The following is a 17,910-nucleotide window of genomic DNA, read 5'->3' as shown; positions in this document are numbered from 1 at the left end:
GCTGATAAAGCATGAGTAAATGCTCTAGTATCCAGCTAAAGAAACTTTACTGAGCTCTGTAGCTCTCACCATTCTGGGAAAAGTGAAAAAAGCAACTTGTCCTATGTGAACATAATGAATTCCTAAGTCTCTTCTCTAGACTCCTTACATGTTAACCTCACTGAGATAAGATGAAAGGATATTAGACTAATGTGAATTTGACTATGAAGAATGACCTTCAATGATACCACTGTGGGCCAGCTTGTGTGTTTCAGCACATTCTAAGGCACAGCTGGAGCAGAATAATTTGCCATATTTATGTTCACATGAGTGAAACATAAAATACCAGAATTTTCACTGTATGTGACAGTGAAGAATATCATATACTATACAAAGGTTACATGAAGTGAATCTGTATCTGAGCCAAGGAATTGAGAAAGTTAAGGTTTTCAAACAGAAATACAGTAGAAAAGGTAAAAAACAACAACAAAAAAAGACCTGACACTACTTTAAACCAACTACATCATTCAGTTCTCCTGTAGGTTAACTGGACTAATCTACCGAAGTAAAGCAGAGACACCCCATCCCAGAAGGTGCAAGGTAGGTTTGTGTCCTAACTAGGAGTGCAAAATGCAATGACTTACAGTGCACAGTGATGGTGGTCGAGTCCATCATGCTTTTGTCAGTCAGAGAGCACTTGTATTCTCCTGTTGCATTTCGCCTCACATCTGTCATTATGTAAGTATCTGAGCTTCTTATACCTTCTGCTTCTCCCTGTGGATGAAAAACATTTATTGTATATGGACCTGCTAAAACCATTCATTTCTGTTGAGTTTGTTTATTATTATAAGGATTCTGAAATACTCCAAACATCTGTAGAGACACAGCATCATTGAAGTGTAGTTGCCTACTAATAATGTTAAGGTTTATTTCCTGCATGACGGCATAGTTTTAGAAAACACCTACAATTAAAGGCTTACTCTTTAACTGAATGATTAACTTATTTTAAGAGGACATTAAAATACAAAATCTGAAAGTTCAGCAGAAAGAAAATGGGAAGAAAACAAAAGACTGAAACAGTCTACAAATAAGAGTGTTAGAGAAATCACAACAGTAAAACAAATTGTGTTTCTAAATCTGTATCTGAAGTGATATATTCAGTTTAGGAAAAATCATGAAATGAAGTGTGCTGTATTACACATTTTTAAATGGCACAAGCAAACATTGCTCTATCCATATCATGGTATGGAGCCTGTACGGGTATAACTTACATGCAGTTACCTACAGAAACTGGTGCTTTGAATTAGCCAGAAACTGTTGCTTTCTGGCTGTCCAATTGCCCAGTTTCCACCTGATTACAACTGACTGACTGAGATTAGCTTTGAAACAAGCATAGAATGAGACCCTAATTTGTATCTCTGAATCCAGAAAGAGATTTACCACATTTGCCAGGATACCTGTTAAGTCTTGCAAAGAAACCACCAATTCCAGCTCTCCTTGAGAAAGGACTAGCATCAGGTAACAAGGAAACTGAAGATAAGACAAACTGGGGTGTTTAGCTCGCTCACTGTGATCCTGGAGCAAGGAGAGGTATCATACACCTTTTCCCTGGCATATAGTGAGTTTCTAGGGTGACTCACTGAACATAAATGGCTGCTCTGAGACAAGAGGACTTCAGCTCCTAGTTTCCCTTGCTGCTCTTCAGCAATTCAAACATGCCAGGAGTCCAAAGTAGATGAGGATTATGTTCAAAGGGTGACATGCAATTTTTGAAATACCTGAAAGCATGCCACTGCTTTTGGCCTCTCTCAAGATCAGCTCTGCTCACTACTGCAGTAGGAAAAAAAAAAAAAAGGATACAAAATAGGAAAGAGAAGCAGGACTAGGAATCTCAGAATATGAAGCCACATCTGTCTGTGGATTTCACCAATAGTAAGAAGATTAATGGACCAAAGCCTTTATTCTTCTCAATTTGCATTTTATGCATTTGCCAGATTTGTCCTACACTTTCTCCTGTGCTGTCGCAACTCATTCTTTTTTGTGTTGTTATGCCACCAAACAATTAATTAATTAATTAAAAGACATTGCACAAAGATTCATCTGTGAAAGTCTAAAAAAAGCTGATTTAATTTCCTGTACTTTCACTGCTGGATCTTTGGCTGTTATGACAACAGATGAGGTGATTTTATTCAAGGTGCTAAACACCTTTTGTCAAAACTGCTGCTTATCAAAATATCTGATGTTGGGAAATGAAGCCTAACAATTTTTAGTAGGTCCAAAACCCAAAAAACTTCAGGCAGAGAGGGCAGAAGAAGAGGTTCTTTCAAAATATTTTGCCAACTTGGGCGAGGCGTTCTCAGAGAGTCTGATATAATGGCCAAAGTCTATCTTCAGTTTTATTCACATCAAATTCCTTCCTTTGTTTGTTATAAAAACACGTATACACTGACACGTAGCAGTATCCGTAGGAAAGGATGACACAGAATATTTCACTATGCAGTGGCAGTGAGCCAGGACTTACTGGAATGTAAAACAGGAACTCCTGTGGAGGAGGGTTGCCATTTCCTGAGCACTTCAGAGTGATGTTATCACCTTCTTTAACGGTAGTACTTTGTGACAGCACTTGAATAGTCACCTTCTCTGTTGGATCTGTGAAAACAATGTACACATGTAATAGCTTCTGCAAAAAAACACACAGTAACACTATGCATACGATATTCATGGCTGAAGAGTACGGAATTTTATCATCAAGCAGGTGAGGGTATTTGCACACGTAGATCTTTTTATAAAAGAACTAAAGTTAATCACACTTTCTGTATTTTTGCAAATGAAGTGGAAAGAAGTCATATGATACAAAATTCATTTTTCTTCAACAAAATACCTGTAATTGAAGCAGCAATGATTACAACCATGTCATATGCTTAAAAGAAAAAAAAATACTGATCAGTATAAACAGTTTCATGGTGTGATTTTATTACGAGAGATTAACTTGTCCTCTGTGAAGCTAGCTGTTTGGAGGACTGCAGTAATCAGAAAAACAACTGAAGCTCTCAATGCCTTGCGTTAGTACTAGATAATAGCCTTCTTGCATTAAAAAGAAAGAAATATGAACTAAGTGACTATGTTCAGCCTATTCTATATGCTGATCACTACAGGCTTTCAGAAAGATGAATTTGGTGAACATAATAGGACCCTTAACATAGTCAACAGAACTGTAAATGTAACATACTTCTGTCATGTTCAGTGAAGTTGAACTATAACTTACATTTTACTTTGGTAATTTTTTAAGGCAAAGACAGAGTATACTTTAATAGATGCTATTCTTTCTAAGTAGAAGCCAAAATATAATTTTTCAAAAACAAAGTAAAATGAACAAAATTAAAGAAAATAATATGGCCAGATAACTCTCACTGTTTTAATTTCAATGAACAAATAAAATTCTACCAAAGATGCCAGTCTTGCATTAAGACACAGTACAGTGCACCATATTAGACACTGAAAAAAAAAAAAATAATCTACACAGCAGACACACCCTTGCCTGACAGTTGATTTTGGGTGTTTAGTGAAGCGTGTGCTCTACAGCCCTTCCAGCCCTTAAGGCATTCATCATGTCTGTCTTCTGCTATGGGATTTCTTAATAACAGGAGCTGCATCCTGCTGTGGCCTCTCAATGACCGCGAGCCCCAACACGGCTTCTCACTCCTCCTCATAGGACTGGTGGTATTGTGCTTCAACAAGCCACATCCTCCCTCCTTCAGATGCAATAGCCTTGGCTCCCTTCCACGCCCAAACAGCTTCCAGCTCAATACCTTGAGAGCTGAAGCACAACTTTGCCCACTTAGGAAAGGGAAGTCCAGCATCGCTGCTGGTGTGGAACACAACAGATGCGATGAAGTAGCTGGCCAGGAATCACGTGCATGCCTCTTGGTGACTGCTGGGCCAAAACCCCAGTTTCAGGGGCTGTCTGGTGAGCTAGCCTTCTGCAGGAGCTCATCTCTCCCTCTGTCAAGTTTATGTGAAAGTGACCAAATGTGAAAAAGTTATCAGAAAGGATGTCTAGATATACCCTGGTATTGTTCAGGCTTCGTCTCAAGACTGAAAAGGGACGAATTATAATGACAAAGACCTTAGAACTTTAATTTGGAACAAGTTTTCCGACAGAGATGAATAGAACTGGATTAAAAATGGACACAATTGAACAAGAATTACACTCTTGCAAACCACCAGACTTCCCTGTAGGAACATCCTACCCTTCTATCTACTGCAATCAACCAGGCGAAAATTTTTAATTTCATTGTCTAAACTGGAAAAGAAAAATAAATATACAGAAGTAAATAGCAAACAACTAATTAAATTGTTCTTTAAGCTGAACAGGTCACTCTTCTGAGGAAGACACAACCTGCTGACTGGAAGACACAGTGTTCAATGCAATGCTAAGTGCTGCTTAGCATGAGTAATGTGCTCCCCCTGCTTTCACTAATAAACAGGAGCAGCCTGGTGAAAGTTTATCTTGCCTCTCAGTGGCACATATCCCTGGTTTGGCCCAAACAGCACAAGGTAAGATACCTCGTGCTTTTGTAAACCTGAGACTTTGTACCTGCTTTCTGCAAAAGCAAAATTCTGGGAGCCAGCACCAAAAGGCAGTTATTTAGCAAATCAATGCTGCTATTGCAGACCCGCCATGGCCACAACTGACATCATTCTGCATAATTTCAAGAAAAATACCAATGCTGGAAGCAGCATGAGTATAAAGTGTCTTTGAGTCTAATCTGTTATGTAAAGGAGTTTATCCGTAACAAGACAGATGCTTAACAACAGGGCATGATTGGAAAGTTTGCCTGACAAATGTTATCTTTTTACACTGATTAATGCTGAGCAGCACCCAACATAACTGGAGTCTAGATAATTTAGATATCTGAGATACCATCTAACCATCCAGCTCTAGGAGTTCTCTTGTATTAACTAATACAAGAGACACAAGCTACTGAAAGAACTGTTACTTTCAGTAGCTTGCTTCCTACAGCTGCAAACCAGAGCCCACAGTTAAGTACTGATAACTACTGCTAGCTGAGCTAAGTTATCCATTTCCAGTTAGCACCCAGCTTGGCAGGAGCTAATTCACTTTTCTTCTTATACCATGTTACAGTGGCTGGCTGCTTCCACGATGTCAACTAGCTATTAAACACTTGAGTACTAGAGACTGCACTAACCCAGAGCTAAAAAAAAAACCCCAAACATTTCTTAAATCCTGACTGAACAGGTCTTAAAAAAAAAAAAAACCTTGTGCAGGCATAGTTCTAAGCATGCTCTCCCCATTTCTTTATGATAATGGGTAAGTTGCAAGGAATCTCACTAGATACCAGAATGAACAGTAGGTCGTCTTTATGATTTCTTCCTACTTGCTTAAGAGATGCAAAACATGATAGTTTTGACAGCCAATCTGATGGATGGATCTGACTCATAAAAAAATCACACTTATTGAGAAAGAAAAAAAATCACATTTATTGAGAAAGAAACTAATTAGGATCACTGAACCAAATAAAAAAAAAACCAAATCAGACATCATTATTATCAACTAACATCAGTCAAGAAATCCATCTGTTGAAGCTTTGGACGTCTATTAATAAAGAGTTTCAAAAATTCATTTGGAGATGCATTTGAGCAGAGTAAGGAACTGAAGTTACAGCAAATGAAAATACTCAGAAAGGAAATGGGGTAACCCCATACTCTAAAGCTAAAGTTGATACTTGAGGCCTCTTCAGTACTGAAGCGGTACTGAAGGGTGTGCCTGCCTCCCACTGTTGGCTAATGAGCAGTACAACGGTACTGCCCATCTCTGAAGGAAGAACTATCTTAAATTGTGTGTTACTAGACCAGGATTAAAAGAGCTAGTCTAGCAAACATTAAATCTTTAATACAGAGTGCGTAAGATATCTGGCGGAGTGACTATTCTGCAAGTGCTGTGCAGCCGCCTTTTTCCTTCACAATGGACAGTTCTTAATTGCAAGTGCATGTAGTACATGCATCACAGAAATCTGCAAGAGCCTCATCCTCAACAGGTGAAGTAGCCTAATGCATGAAAGTGGTAGGGAAATGGAGACTATGTCTTGGCAAGTAACAGCAAAAAGTGCTTTCTGGTCATTACACTTCTGTGACACTACTGTGAACATCTGCCATTCACAACAGGAGTTATTCACAGTCATGGCGTTCCACAGATGACAGAAAAAAAAAAATGCAGTGAAATTTAGTACCCAACTTTAAAGCAAAACCAAAACCTAAAAAAACCCTCTGGCTTTGAAGTGATGGGATAGATGTCTGCAGCCTTGAAATCTCTATGTTATTTCCAAGGATAATGGTTACTGTCCCAGAGGTTTTCTTCTCCATTAGCTCTGCCAATTGTCATTCTGGAGAAACAGCTGGTGAAAATAAGGCCTTAATTTACTCTGGCTTCTCCAGGTGAAAACAAGGAGCAACTGCTGCAAGGTTTGATTTGATTTGACCAAGGTCAAAACTGATCCCCTACTCTGCTGCTCAACAAACTCAGTCAATGGAGCACACCTGCTAGCTGGAGAAATCCAGTGCCTTACTAATTTTCTTTGTATTCAACTGGATTACAGAGTTGTCACACAATGTACACTAACACCCAGTTAGATGTCTGGACTGTATGTTTAGACCCTATCATTCCCAAAACAGGGTGTTCTCTTTTGTAAGCTGAGGTATTACCTGAAGTGTACAGCAAGATAACACCTGACTCGACATCTTGCATATCTTCTGTTCCTCTTCATTCTGTTATGACCTGCTAACCTTCTACAGTCCTTCAGAAGTGTCATTTTACAAGACTTTGAAATGCCTCTTCCCCCCTCTAACTGCTACCACCCCCTCTGATGTTTCCTTGCCAACTGCCTGTTTTGTTTATTCAAAGGAGAATTACAATTTCCACATCAGTCAGTAACACAGTAAGGGAGTTGCTTTAGGACTTAGGTCAGCTAGAAGTAATTATTTACACAAATTCTCTACTTAAGTCTACCAATATTCAAATGATACATTTTAAATGTAAAAATCAGCATCTTACAGCTGTAGAGAAGCTACTGCATTTTGTGCAAGGTAGTCTGCCAGCATTAACTGTTTGGTGCTGACTCTGCAAAAATGAAAAACAGTTGAGCATACACTATATTGTGTATTGCTTATTTCAGGGGGCACAGACAGTCACTCTAATCAACCACCCTAACTTCTGTTAAAGTTCTGAAAAGCCCATTTCCCTGTAACTTTTTGTGGTTACCACTTTCCTCTTGCCAATGCAATCTTGATATTCAGTATTCTACTGTTAGAAAGAAAGAATTCTCAGGTAAACCTGAAGATAAGTAGAAATTACACGGACAATGTACTCAGACCTTCTTGCTGCAAACCAGCTTTGAAGAAACTGTCTTAACAGCCAAGCAGCAATGTCTCTATAATTTTGTAAACTGTCTCCGATCTTGTCTTTTCCCCACGAGGTAGACTTTGTACAACAATAGATGCTTTTTAATAACTTACAGTGAACATCGAAGACAACTGGTTCAGACTGTATTGTTTTCTGGCCAGATGGTCCATAGTATGTCACAATGCAAGAAAACTTGGCATTTGCGTCTTCCTTTGTTGGCATGTACTGAAGAGATGATGTCACAGTGAAGAGTCCTGTTGATTTGTCCACAATCTTTTGTGAATTTATGACCACAACTGAAAAGGAAATATTGTTTCAGTGTCACACAGACAGAATTTGCAACCTTCTTCCTACATTTTGTTGCCTGCTCTGTATTTGTTATCAGGCTGCAAACATGCAAGCAATATGACAAATTACCCAAGCGACTGTACAGTTTTCCTCCAGTATTGCCACTGACATATACCAGGAATGTTTTATCAACAACATACTCCTAACATACCATACATTTTAAATCAAATCAAACCAAAAAACTAATTGCAAACTGGTCGGGTTTTTTTTAAATATAAATCTCAGCTTACTTTGTAAACCAGAAAGAAGGCCTCAAAAATGCTGGCAAAACCAATTTTTAGGATCATATTTATAACTTAATTTTGTAAGCATTCTCTATTTTATGGAAGATAAAATATTGTGGTCTGATCAGCCTGTTAAAACCAAAGTTGAAAAGGAGGGGAAAAAATTTTCTTCCTAAATATCCTGGAGAGTAAATACCTGTTTACGGAGACAATGATCTACATAGTCTAAAACACAATATTGGACAGGTGTGAAATTGAGACAGTTAATACCTTATAAGAAGTCAGATATTAGATACAGGTTTCTACTAGCTACACAGGCTCAAGAATAACTTTGCAATAGCATTAACAAAGGCAACCCTCCACCCCATGATGTGGTTTTAAAGCTGGAACTGAAAGAGAGAGATTATATGGTGTAGCTTGGGTGCTCTGAAAGGCCTAGAATCTTCCTTCCAGTCTCGTCTTTCCATATGAGTAGTCTTCCTCAAAGGAACAATATGTTAGACTCAAGCAGAGCAACTCTTATAAGCACAGTTCTTCATACGTGCACCTCTCTGTGGATTCAGGGACTTTGGCCATTATTGAACTGTACCTTCTTCCATGGGCTGCAAAACTCTCCCGTTTTTGTACCACGTAACATTGCCTTCGGGATAACTATCTCGTGCAACACACTCCCCAAGCTGCAAAACAGATAGGAATTATTCGCTGTTTTTCCTCCACTATGTTTTAATATAATTCTATTTTCGCTTATGCTGCTTTGGGTAAAAATTTCGAGAAAGTTCAAATGCTTAACCCCAACCATTCTTCTTAAATAGGACAAATCCCATCAGTGAGGCTTAGGTACAATTTGGAAGAGGGTTCGGTGGTGGGTCCAAGATCAGGATGGCCCCTGCTTGCAGGATCAGGCAGGGCTAATACAGTAGTGGCGAGGGAACTACTCTGTGCTCAGCCTGGCTATAGACCACAACCTCTCACAGGCAGGTGTGCATGCATAAACGAATGCACCCACTCTGAGCCTCAGTCCATCACCTCTCTCTGTCTTGGCTGTAAAGGGACTTCAGGCAGCCATCAGGCACATAACTTTGAGGGAGAATGCTGCTCTTACCATTTGTAGCTTCTCTGTTTCTACGAAGTCTGCTTGATGTAAGATTTCTGGTTGAGAGGGTTGTTCTAAAACATAAATAGGATAGAAGTACTAGCGAAGGGAGCACAAACAGCTGTTTGAAAAACAAAGTTACTAAAAGATACATGGACTTTGACACTAAATAGAACAATCTGGCCTCATATAGTCTTGCCTACACTTTGCCATTAAAAGAAGAAAGAGAGAGATACTTCTACTTCAATATTAGCAAATGGATTGAAAAGGAAAAACCATCACCTTAAAATGTGTCATACTTTCCATAATGAATTCCATGCATTCTGACAATATATATTTTAGCCAGGCAGACTAGTTCAGCACCTGGGAGGAGAGAACCTGATCTGATTTATGATACACATGCTGGAGAAGGAGCCAGTGGTACAGAAAATATAGCAACAAAAAAGCAGCTTTACTGTGGATATTACTGTAGCTGAGCTGTCACGTTATAGAGGAACAAATTCAACCTAATCATTCTTCCAATGTTTATTTTTCCTAACTGGGATTGTTACATTTAAGAAATTTAGATGATAGAGATAAGTGTAATTACTTTAACTGATTCTGAGTTAGTTATGACTCTCTTAAAAAAAATAAACTTTTTCTTCAGTACCAGTATGTCTTCTTATTTACTTTTATTATGGTAGATGGAACTCTTAGCTTGCCAAAGTGGAGGATTTATCAGTGTTTCCATCATAAAAAACTACTTCCTAGAGACTATATAACTTGTCTGTTAAAACAGTTTGGCCTGAAGCCTGGAATGCAAATTTTTATCTCCAAGAGAGACAGTTTTCCCCACAATTTTAAAAGAAGAGGGAAGAGTGAGGGGGAAAAAATAAATCAATGTTTATACAGTCAAAGAAAGTCTCTGCACCTTAGCTATACTGCTTAAATAAGCCTACACATTATATACTTTTACAGACACAAACATCCTTAACCATGCCAGTTTACAGAACCTTTTTCCCAAATCAAGCTCCCTATGAAATAATGTATGTATGTCAGTAATCCCAGCCCAAAGTCAACTTCACACCATCTTGCCAAAATCTCAGCACAGTGATGAAGTTTCTAATGTGCAGGTGTACCGGTACTGCTGTTGCAAAGATGTTTCCACAATACATGTTTCCACAATAATCCATTCGCTCTGTGTGTGTGTGCACGTGCATGCACGTGCATGCATGTGTTTGTGTGCACACAAATGCACAGATATTCTTCGCTTGGAAGACTACGCCAGGATGGAACAAGAACAACAGCACAAAAGGGAAATGAAAGGCAATAAAAGAAGCTATTCATTTGATATTTTTATACAACTTTGCTTGTGGCAAAAAACCAAACCCCAAACAAAACAGTCAAAGCTATACACCAAGACCATCACAATTTCTTCAAAGGGCTAACAAAGATATTAAAAAAAAAAAAAGTGCATGTTTATTTCTCTTTTGTTAGTTTTAAAGGAAAAAGGTTAACCTATTTTCTGTCAAGGACAAAGCATTTTCATGTCAGTTGAAGCAAATTAGGTTTTACAAGGCCATTAACAGGCCTTCTGGTTCAGATTTTCGGGTCCCATAAACAGGCCTAGTTGGCTGCCTGTCACAGTCACCAGTCGATCAGACCACAAACCACGCCACCTTCCCCCCCTTCATCTTTGCTTCCCGTCATCTCTCATCTCCCCCAGGAGTGGTTCGGGAAGACCTACTCTGTGCTTTGGACCCCCCCCCCCCCCAAATGCTCCTACCGAGGGAAGGGGAGGACCTCCTGCTCCGTGGCCCCTGTATGGCTCTCCCTATTTTGAGTGCTCTGGTGACCAAGCAGATGCTCCAGTTGAGAGGCCACCACCTGCTCTCTCACAGCAGCCTCCGAAAGGAAATGCCTGCTGCCAGATCCCCACAGCCGCAGCATGTGCACCAAGGTAATTCACTATGGAAGACTTATTTGGCATTTACTAGCTCAGCATCTGAAGCGAGAAGAAATTTTAAACTTGGCAACAGCAGAGCCCACTTTGGTGGGTTTGCAACTTCAGCACACTGCTTATCTCTTGGCTCAAGACCTTGCCAGAGTACTTTGCAACTCTATATAAGCCCTATAATAGGGGGGAAAAGAGCTCACTGCCTGCAAAAGCCAGGCATTGGTGTAGCAGGACAGCAGCCCGTGTCCGCTGGGCTGCTCCACTTTGGAAACTGGCCATTTAATTCCAGAAAAAAGATGCTGACAGGATCCATCTGGAAAGCTGGTAGAGCTTGTTTGAGTAGTCCAGCGAGTGAGACTAGCAGGTGGTACCTGTGCAATGAGCCATTTCAGCTCGTTAGTTCTGCGTTAATCAGGTAGCACAGCTGAGGACGTGACAAGCTCCAGCGAAACCCAGCTTCAGTCAGGACTTCTGGGATACAGCTGAGTTTCAGGTACACAAGACTCTTGGTTTACGGGAGTTCGCACTGCTGCAGCCTAACTCTGTATCTATGATTCAACGAGTTAGAGACTCCACTGGTTAAATAAATGAAGCTTGCAGGCTACTCTCAACTCTTTCGTAATTAGAACAAGCAAGCAAGGAAGCAACAAAAAAAATGAAATCCCAAAAGCCAGACTCAAGGAAGTTAAATGCAAAGAGATGTTAAGAGAACCCTAAATAAAGTTGTGAACTCAAAATGAAAAACTGCAAAGGTAATTTTTTCTTGCAGTGCTAAGTCGGCCATATTAGATGCATGGCATCCTCTATTCTTATCTTCCTTAGTAAAGAGAAGCTTTCTCTATTCGTATTTATGCATACAATAAAACATACAAGCTGTGCTCCATGGCTGAGTTAGCACTGTGTTAATATTTAGTACAGTACACAGTAATTCAAGCAGTTAGCATTTTGTTTCACCATATACCACTTTCTCATCTACATATTTACTGCTGTGTGATAAGTAAACATGATAATTCTTCATCATTTCCTTTGAAGCACTGTGTTTACTATGTGTGCTCTGAACACACTCCTCCCTGTTGTCATTAATTAGATTGTTCTTGCAGTCAAATTGAAAGTGAAACAAGGGAAAGGAATTAATGTTGACTCCTAATCTAGCTTCAAACTCATTTATGCCACTGACAAACTTCTGTCTAGACACCACCCGACGACTCCCTGACACCTTCTCCCTCAGAGAAGAGTAAGGGTGCCCTTCCAAAACATGCATTCATGTTTTTCAAGCAGAAGTGTGATCTGCTTGAAGCTGCCCATCCCTGCAAGCACCACGTTCCCACAACAGAGACTTACTTTGAGTGTGTAAATCTGCATCTGAAGAGCAAAGGCCAAAAAAAGCCATATAAAAACATGAAGCTGAGGAAGATACCCACTGCAGTCACAGGGCAGCATTTGCAAATACTAACTTTAGCCTCAGCAGACCTGCGCCCCTAAAAGGAGTAACGGATGCCTCCACAAGCTGAATCGGGGTTTGAGGGATTACATGTCTGCTCTGAGTCAGCACCAGGAAGAGGCCAGGTTTGTCCATGCTCTTGTCCAAGCTCGGAGCAGGACTGTGCCTCAGAGAACTGGGGTTCGCACTGTGGATCAGCCTTGTGATCCGTTTGTAGCAATATCAAACACTAATAAACTTTGCTGTGCTCTAAAACAGAACTGCAGATTGGTCTTCCTCCTGAAAGTTCAGCAGGGGACAAAATAAGTATTTGGGGCTAGCAACTCCTTTTCCAGCCTCTCCCTTGCCTACTCACAGTTCATACCGTTGCATGCTAGCTGCTCGGAGCTGGTTTAAACCTCTCCACTGATCTAAATCTGCAGATCGTACACAGTTAATGCTTCCCTCTTGCAGAAAAATTCGCTCGGAGAACAAATGGAAAATAATCAGTGCTAATTTTACATTTTTCATTTCCAAGGCCAAATGACATCACATAAGTGAGTCATTATCAAAGCCTAAAATTCTCTTTGAGCCAGCACTTATCATGAATAAACTGCAAGTGCAGGCAGTCCTGTTACGTAAATGCCACCAGTAGATTACATTTTTGAAAGCTGCAGAAATTTGCTAGTCTTAGTAATTCACTCAGCCAAACTTACTTTCTTGGCTGTAATCTTTCCCTTAAACAAAAGTTTCCATAATTTACGATTCAGATGCTGATGAATGTTAACAGTAGTAACAACTAGATTTACTTACTGAAGACTTTGACTATCGTCGGCTCTTCGGAAACATCATCTTCTGTAACTAGCATACATACAAATCTCTTTTCATCACTGATTCTTGCATTCTTGATGGATAATGTATAGTTTTCTGAGAGACTCAACCTGTCTTTGTAGTCTGGTACATCATCATACTGTACATTTTTTTTTGTTGATGATCTGAAGGCAATAAATACTGGAGATCCATTTGGCATTTCCTATAATAAAAGGATAAACACCTCTATTTTGCATAAACACTCATTTAGAAGTTCCTGAAGATCTGCAATTGGTACAAAACCCATAATTTAAAAAAAATCTGAAAACTACACCAGATGGTGTAGTTTTTACCTGATTAATTTCTGCTGTACAAACAAGAAATTCAGTGTAATATGAGAGCTAGTTTAAGACTGCCGTGGTACACATTGAGAATATCATCAGTAAAAATAATTTCAATCCTTTGGCTGAATCTCAGCATAGCATAGGGCTTTCTCTGATGAAGGCTGGTGGTTCTGGCACCACATCCCTCTGTGTGTATGAAAAAGTATTTAAAATAGAAGCATTCGTGAGCTAGGCTCAAAAGCTTCTGTTTCCTTTTTTTCCCATGCTTGTTTTACGTATTCATATTGTTTGTCTGGGATATTCAGACTTCATTCCAAATGCAGGATTTAATCAGGCATAACTGCCTATTTTATTCTAAATTAGTTTTTAGCTTTTTTTTTTCTTTGTTTTTAAAGGGCCCAAGAGCTCGTGGCATGGGAATATACATACAATCAAGTATTGCTATTTATGCATCTCAAGATAATCTGCAAAATAGCATTTTCTAGACATCCTCCTTATGTTAATAAGTATGCAGTTGCCATCCGAAGAAGGAATACAAAGTTGACAGCCTTGCACAAACCTACAATATCAAAAATTTATTTTTATGAGAGACAAAGTTACAGGCTGAGTTCTGCAGGATTTCATTCCCTTGCCTTGCCCCGCCCCCCCCCCCCCCCCCCCCCGAGCAGGGACAGATACTGTCTGCCTTTAAATAAAGTGAGGTGAAAGGTTGATTCCATCTTTATGTTCAGTATTGTGCTGGGGGCTGGAAGTGGTTTTCATTCCCTTTTATCCCGTGCACCTTGTGGCACTGATGCAAATAGTGTTCCCAGCACAATACCTCAGCTTGACTGCAGAGCCCACAAAAGCATGACAATGCTGTGACAAGAGATGAGTGGTGTCAGAGCTGGGCAGGGAGCAGGAGGCAACAGCTAATGTGAAGTTCAAATTCCCTTATAGTCTTTCTCCCTCTCCTACTTCTAACTCTCGGATTACTCTAGATGTCTGTCACACAGGAAAGAAAGCTTTGCCTTGACTCGATACACGCAAAGTTGGCTGTCAAGTGCAAATGAGCTCTTAACTCCGTAAGCCTACCCAGTATGCAAGCATGTGCAGGTAGATGCTGAAGGGAGCAACACCTGCTCCTGCCATGGTGCAAGTCTCTCAGCATCCCCAGGCTCCCACCAGCAACCCGAATTGCTACTCCCAAGGCAGCAGAGCAGAAAATGGAGTTCCTCCTTCTTCCAATGAAATAATCACCCGACCAAAAAAACTAAACCAAACCCTCCCCCTGCTAAAAACAAGTGTTGCCATGCTGGGAGCTGCCCTGGGAGAACGGGTATCACTTCACTTGGTTGTGTGGGCTGTGTCAACAATTTCATGCAATAGCCATTGGATGGGCTTTTCTGCACATTAGGTTTCGTGTCCCTTTCCATTTAGGAGAAGCTATAACGTCTCCATTTGCTTCTGGGTACTTGTCTAAGGTGAGCAATCCAAATGCATCTGAAAGAGATAATGCACTTCTTTTCCTCAAAATAGCCTTGCATCTTCATACAGATGGACTTCTTCCCAAGAAAAGTCAGCAGACTAAAAAGTACATTGAAAAATGTAGGCCCTGTATCTTCTGAACGCTTATATAAAACAGTTTCACTGTCCCTTTTGGGGAAACGTCCTCCACAGACTTCTGACTTCATTTCCCAAAACACGTTTGTGGAGCAGGAACTCTTGAGTGGATGAGGGATGCAAAAGCTGCAAACTTCCAGGTCCAAGGGAAGGAGCCAGGGGGGATTATGAAACACCCCCAGTGGCAGACCAGTCTGCTGTAAAATAGGCAGGTGGATGCCATTTAAAAAGAAAACTATGTAATTTTAAATCCACTGTCAGAGTAATCATCACCTGTTATTATTGGTAACATTTTGGTTTGAGCACGACAGATTTAGATGAACTTTACAGTAGCAGGAAAACCAGTTGTCCTGATATCAGTCTGAGAAGCCAAAGGGTTTTGGTATCCTGGCTTTCATTTGACTTCAATACACTTATTCTCCTTTTGGCCATGGATACCTGTCGCATATAAAGAGAAGTGCATGCTGTGGTCCTACTGCAGGCTGACCGAGACAACCGGGAGAGCGTTGGCATTTTTGCCTCTCTTCTCCACGTGCCAGAAATGGCAGAGTGAAACCACCAGCAACTCTACTAACGTCAGCTCTTCCCTCTTCTTTGCTGTGCATTAAACACACTGAAGCATGAAAAAGTATTGAGTGACTGTCAGATCAACCAGACCTGGGGACAGTGCTTTCCCAGGGATGAAGCACGCCCTGCTTTATGCAGCCTGCTTCAAAAGTATTCAAATGTGCAACGATGGCTCTGTCAAGCGAGTGAGACACCACTGGGTAACATGCCAGATCTCTAACACAGGTTGGCAGAAAACTCCCGAATAATTATTTCTCTTGAACAATGAGATTAATTCCTCAAACCTCTAATCTATGCTTGGCAGAAATTATGCAGATTGCAATCTTGCAGTCTTAAAAACACAGGAATGAATCTGAGGCAGAAATCCTGTCAACTGGAGTCTTGTAATCTCACACACAAAAAATATACCTCTTCTTATACCAGCTCTAATGAATGTAAAGGTAAGCTATACTTACATATTTCCATTTTCCAAACATAAGACCATCTGGTACTTCTAGACGACAAGGCATAGTAATAGTATCTCCATATACTGCATTTACTGTGTACAATCCCAGAGCTAGAGGAGAAACAGAAAGAGAGGAAACAATTTTAAGCATTTTATTGAATTCCCATACACTAGCTAAAGTTTGGTTCACAGCTATTACAAAAGCAGAGCCACGTTCTTTGTAAATGGGTATTTTCCAGCATGTAGGATTTATCCCCAAACCTCTGACAAAACAGGATTCCTGTCACTAAATTCGTTTACTTAAACATTATGACCTTTCCAGACCCATGTTTTCTGCTGCAGTCAGTGGGAGCCAAGTGGATTTTCAAATGGGATTGCACCTGCTCAACTGGATGAACACGTACACTACAATCAGTATCCACAGCTATTGTCCCAAATTTAAAACTTGAAAAGGAAAATCCTTAAACCATTATTTTCTTCATCTGAAAAAAGTCACTTCTGCCTGGAGAAGTTACGTTGCAACTCAGAATTGTGAGGAAGCCAGCAGACAAGCGATATTCTGACTGCTGCACTACATAAAAACTTAGAAAAAAAGACAGTCAGTGTTATTTAAGTGCTGGGTTCCCTTAAACCTGGGAAACAAACTAGTCTGCACATTTAGATTTTGGAAAAATGAAATGAAATGCTTCTATGAATTATTTAGGAATAGTTTTTTGGAAACCTCAGCACAATGTTATTGTGCTAATGCATACGAATTTACAGAATAAAACTGACCCACTTATTTTCATTGTCCAAAACATGTGAATTGAACAAAACCAACAGACCCTAAAGTGATGAAATGTTAAAACGCAAGGAAGTTTAAAGGGGCAGATGTTACAACTTGGTGCATTTGCTATAATGCAATTTTGCTTTGCTGCTATTTTCTGTAGTTCCCCCTGCTGTCGGTGATGCTCGCTGCTCCTTACACTGGAGGGAGGTTTTGCCTCTGGTGCTTGCCCAGTGTCACTGAGCAAGTGCACTGGCTGCCTGCTCTCACCCACACATCTGCTGCTTTTCTCAGGGTCTTCTGCCCAGAGACTTAGGATCTTCCCCTTTGCTCTCCCTTCATTTGCAACTGGAGCTACAAAATCAAAGGCTTGCTGCTAAAGAAACCTTATTTAAGAGAGAGCAGTAGGATGCTGGTGATGTAGCCAGGGCCGCAGAAACACCCAGGCTTCTAGAGACATTCATTTTTCCAGAGATTCAGCCCTTCTTGCTAGAGCTGGAAAAAGCAAACCTGTTCCCGTGAACCCCAAAAAGACTGGAGCTGCAGACCCCTTTATCTCTTCCCAAGGCAGCCACAGGGATGACCTGACAATTCTCTTGCTTTCTGCACATGTGCACTCTATAGGGAGGTTTTCCCAAGGGATTGTTTTTGGCTTTAAAGAAAATCATGTATTTTCAAAGAGCCAAACACTGAATTCCTTGCCTACAATTCAAATTAGAAAGACTCCAGAGCATTTTCCTCAGGTGAGGACTTCAGAGCTCACTGTTAGCACCAGCTCGTATTTATCATTTGTATCACAGTGACAATCAGGCTGTGATTTGTGCTGTGTGGTACTGCACAAAGAAACAGTATTCCAAAATCCTGCCTTAGAGAAGCTTATAACCTAGATGGCATTGCATGGTAAGGTAGAGAAGCAACCAAGCAGGCTGGAGGTCAATGGACTAAAGGAACGCAGG

The 17,910-nt window shown here is 40.3% G+C and overlaps 1 protein-coding gene across 1 annotated transcript in view; it reads right to left on the bottom strand.

The window, feature by feature from the left end:
* Positions 1-17,910, bottom strand: part of ALCAM (activated leukocyte cell adhesion molecule) — a 120,079-nt gene that overhangs the window by 20,507 nt on the left and 81,662 nt on the right. Inside the window, exons 2-8 of the mRNA XM_075514646.1 lie at positions 16,199-16,299; positions 13,234-13,453; positions 9,074-9,138; positions 8,561-8,648; positions 7,513-7,695; positions 2,501-2,628; positions 624-753 (exon numbers count right to left, since the gene is read on the bottom strand). Of these exons, the coding sequence (XP_075370761.1) occupies positions 624-753; positions 2,501-2,628; positions 7,513-7,695; positions 8,561-8,648; positions 9,074-9,138; positions 13,234-13,453; positions 16,199-16,299 (915 nt within the window). The remainder of the gene's footprint in view (positions 1-623; positions 754-2,500; positions 2,629-7,512; positions 7,696-8,560; positions 8,649-9,073; positions 9,139-13,233; positions 13,454-16,198; positions 16,300-17,910) is intronic.

Source organism: Mycteria americana, chromosome 1 (genome assembly GCF_035582795.1).
Source record: "Mycteria americana isolate JAX WOST 10 ecotype Jacksonville Zoo and Gardens chromosome 1, USCA_MyAme_1.0, whole genome shotgun sequence".
Taxonomy (NCBI): Eukaryota; Metazoa; Chordata; class Aves; order Ciconiiformes; family Ciconiidae; genus Mycteria; species Mycteria americana.
Note: the sequence above shows the minus strand (reverse complement) of the source record. Positions and strands in the feature narration are given on the sequence as shown.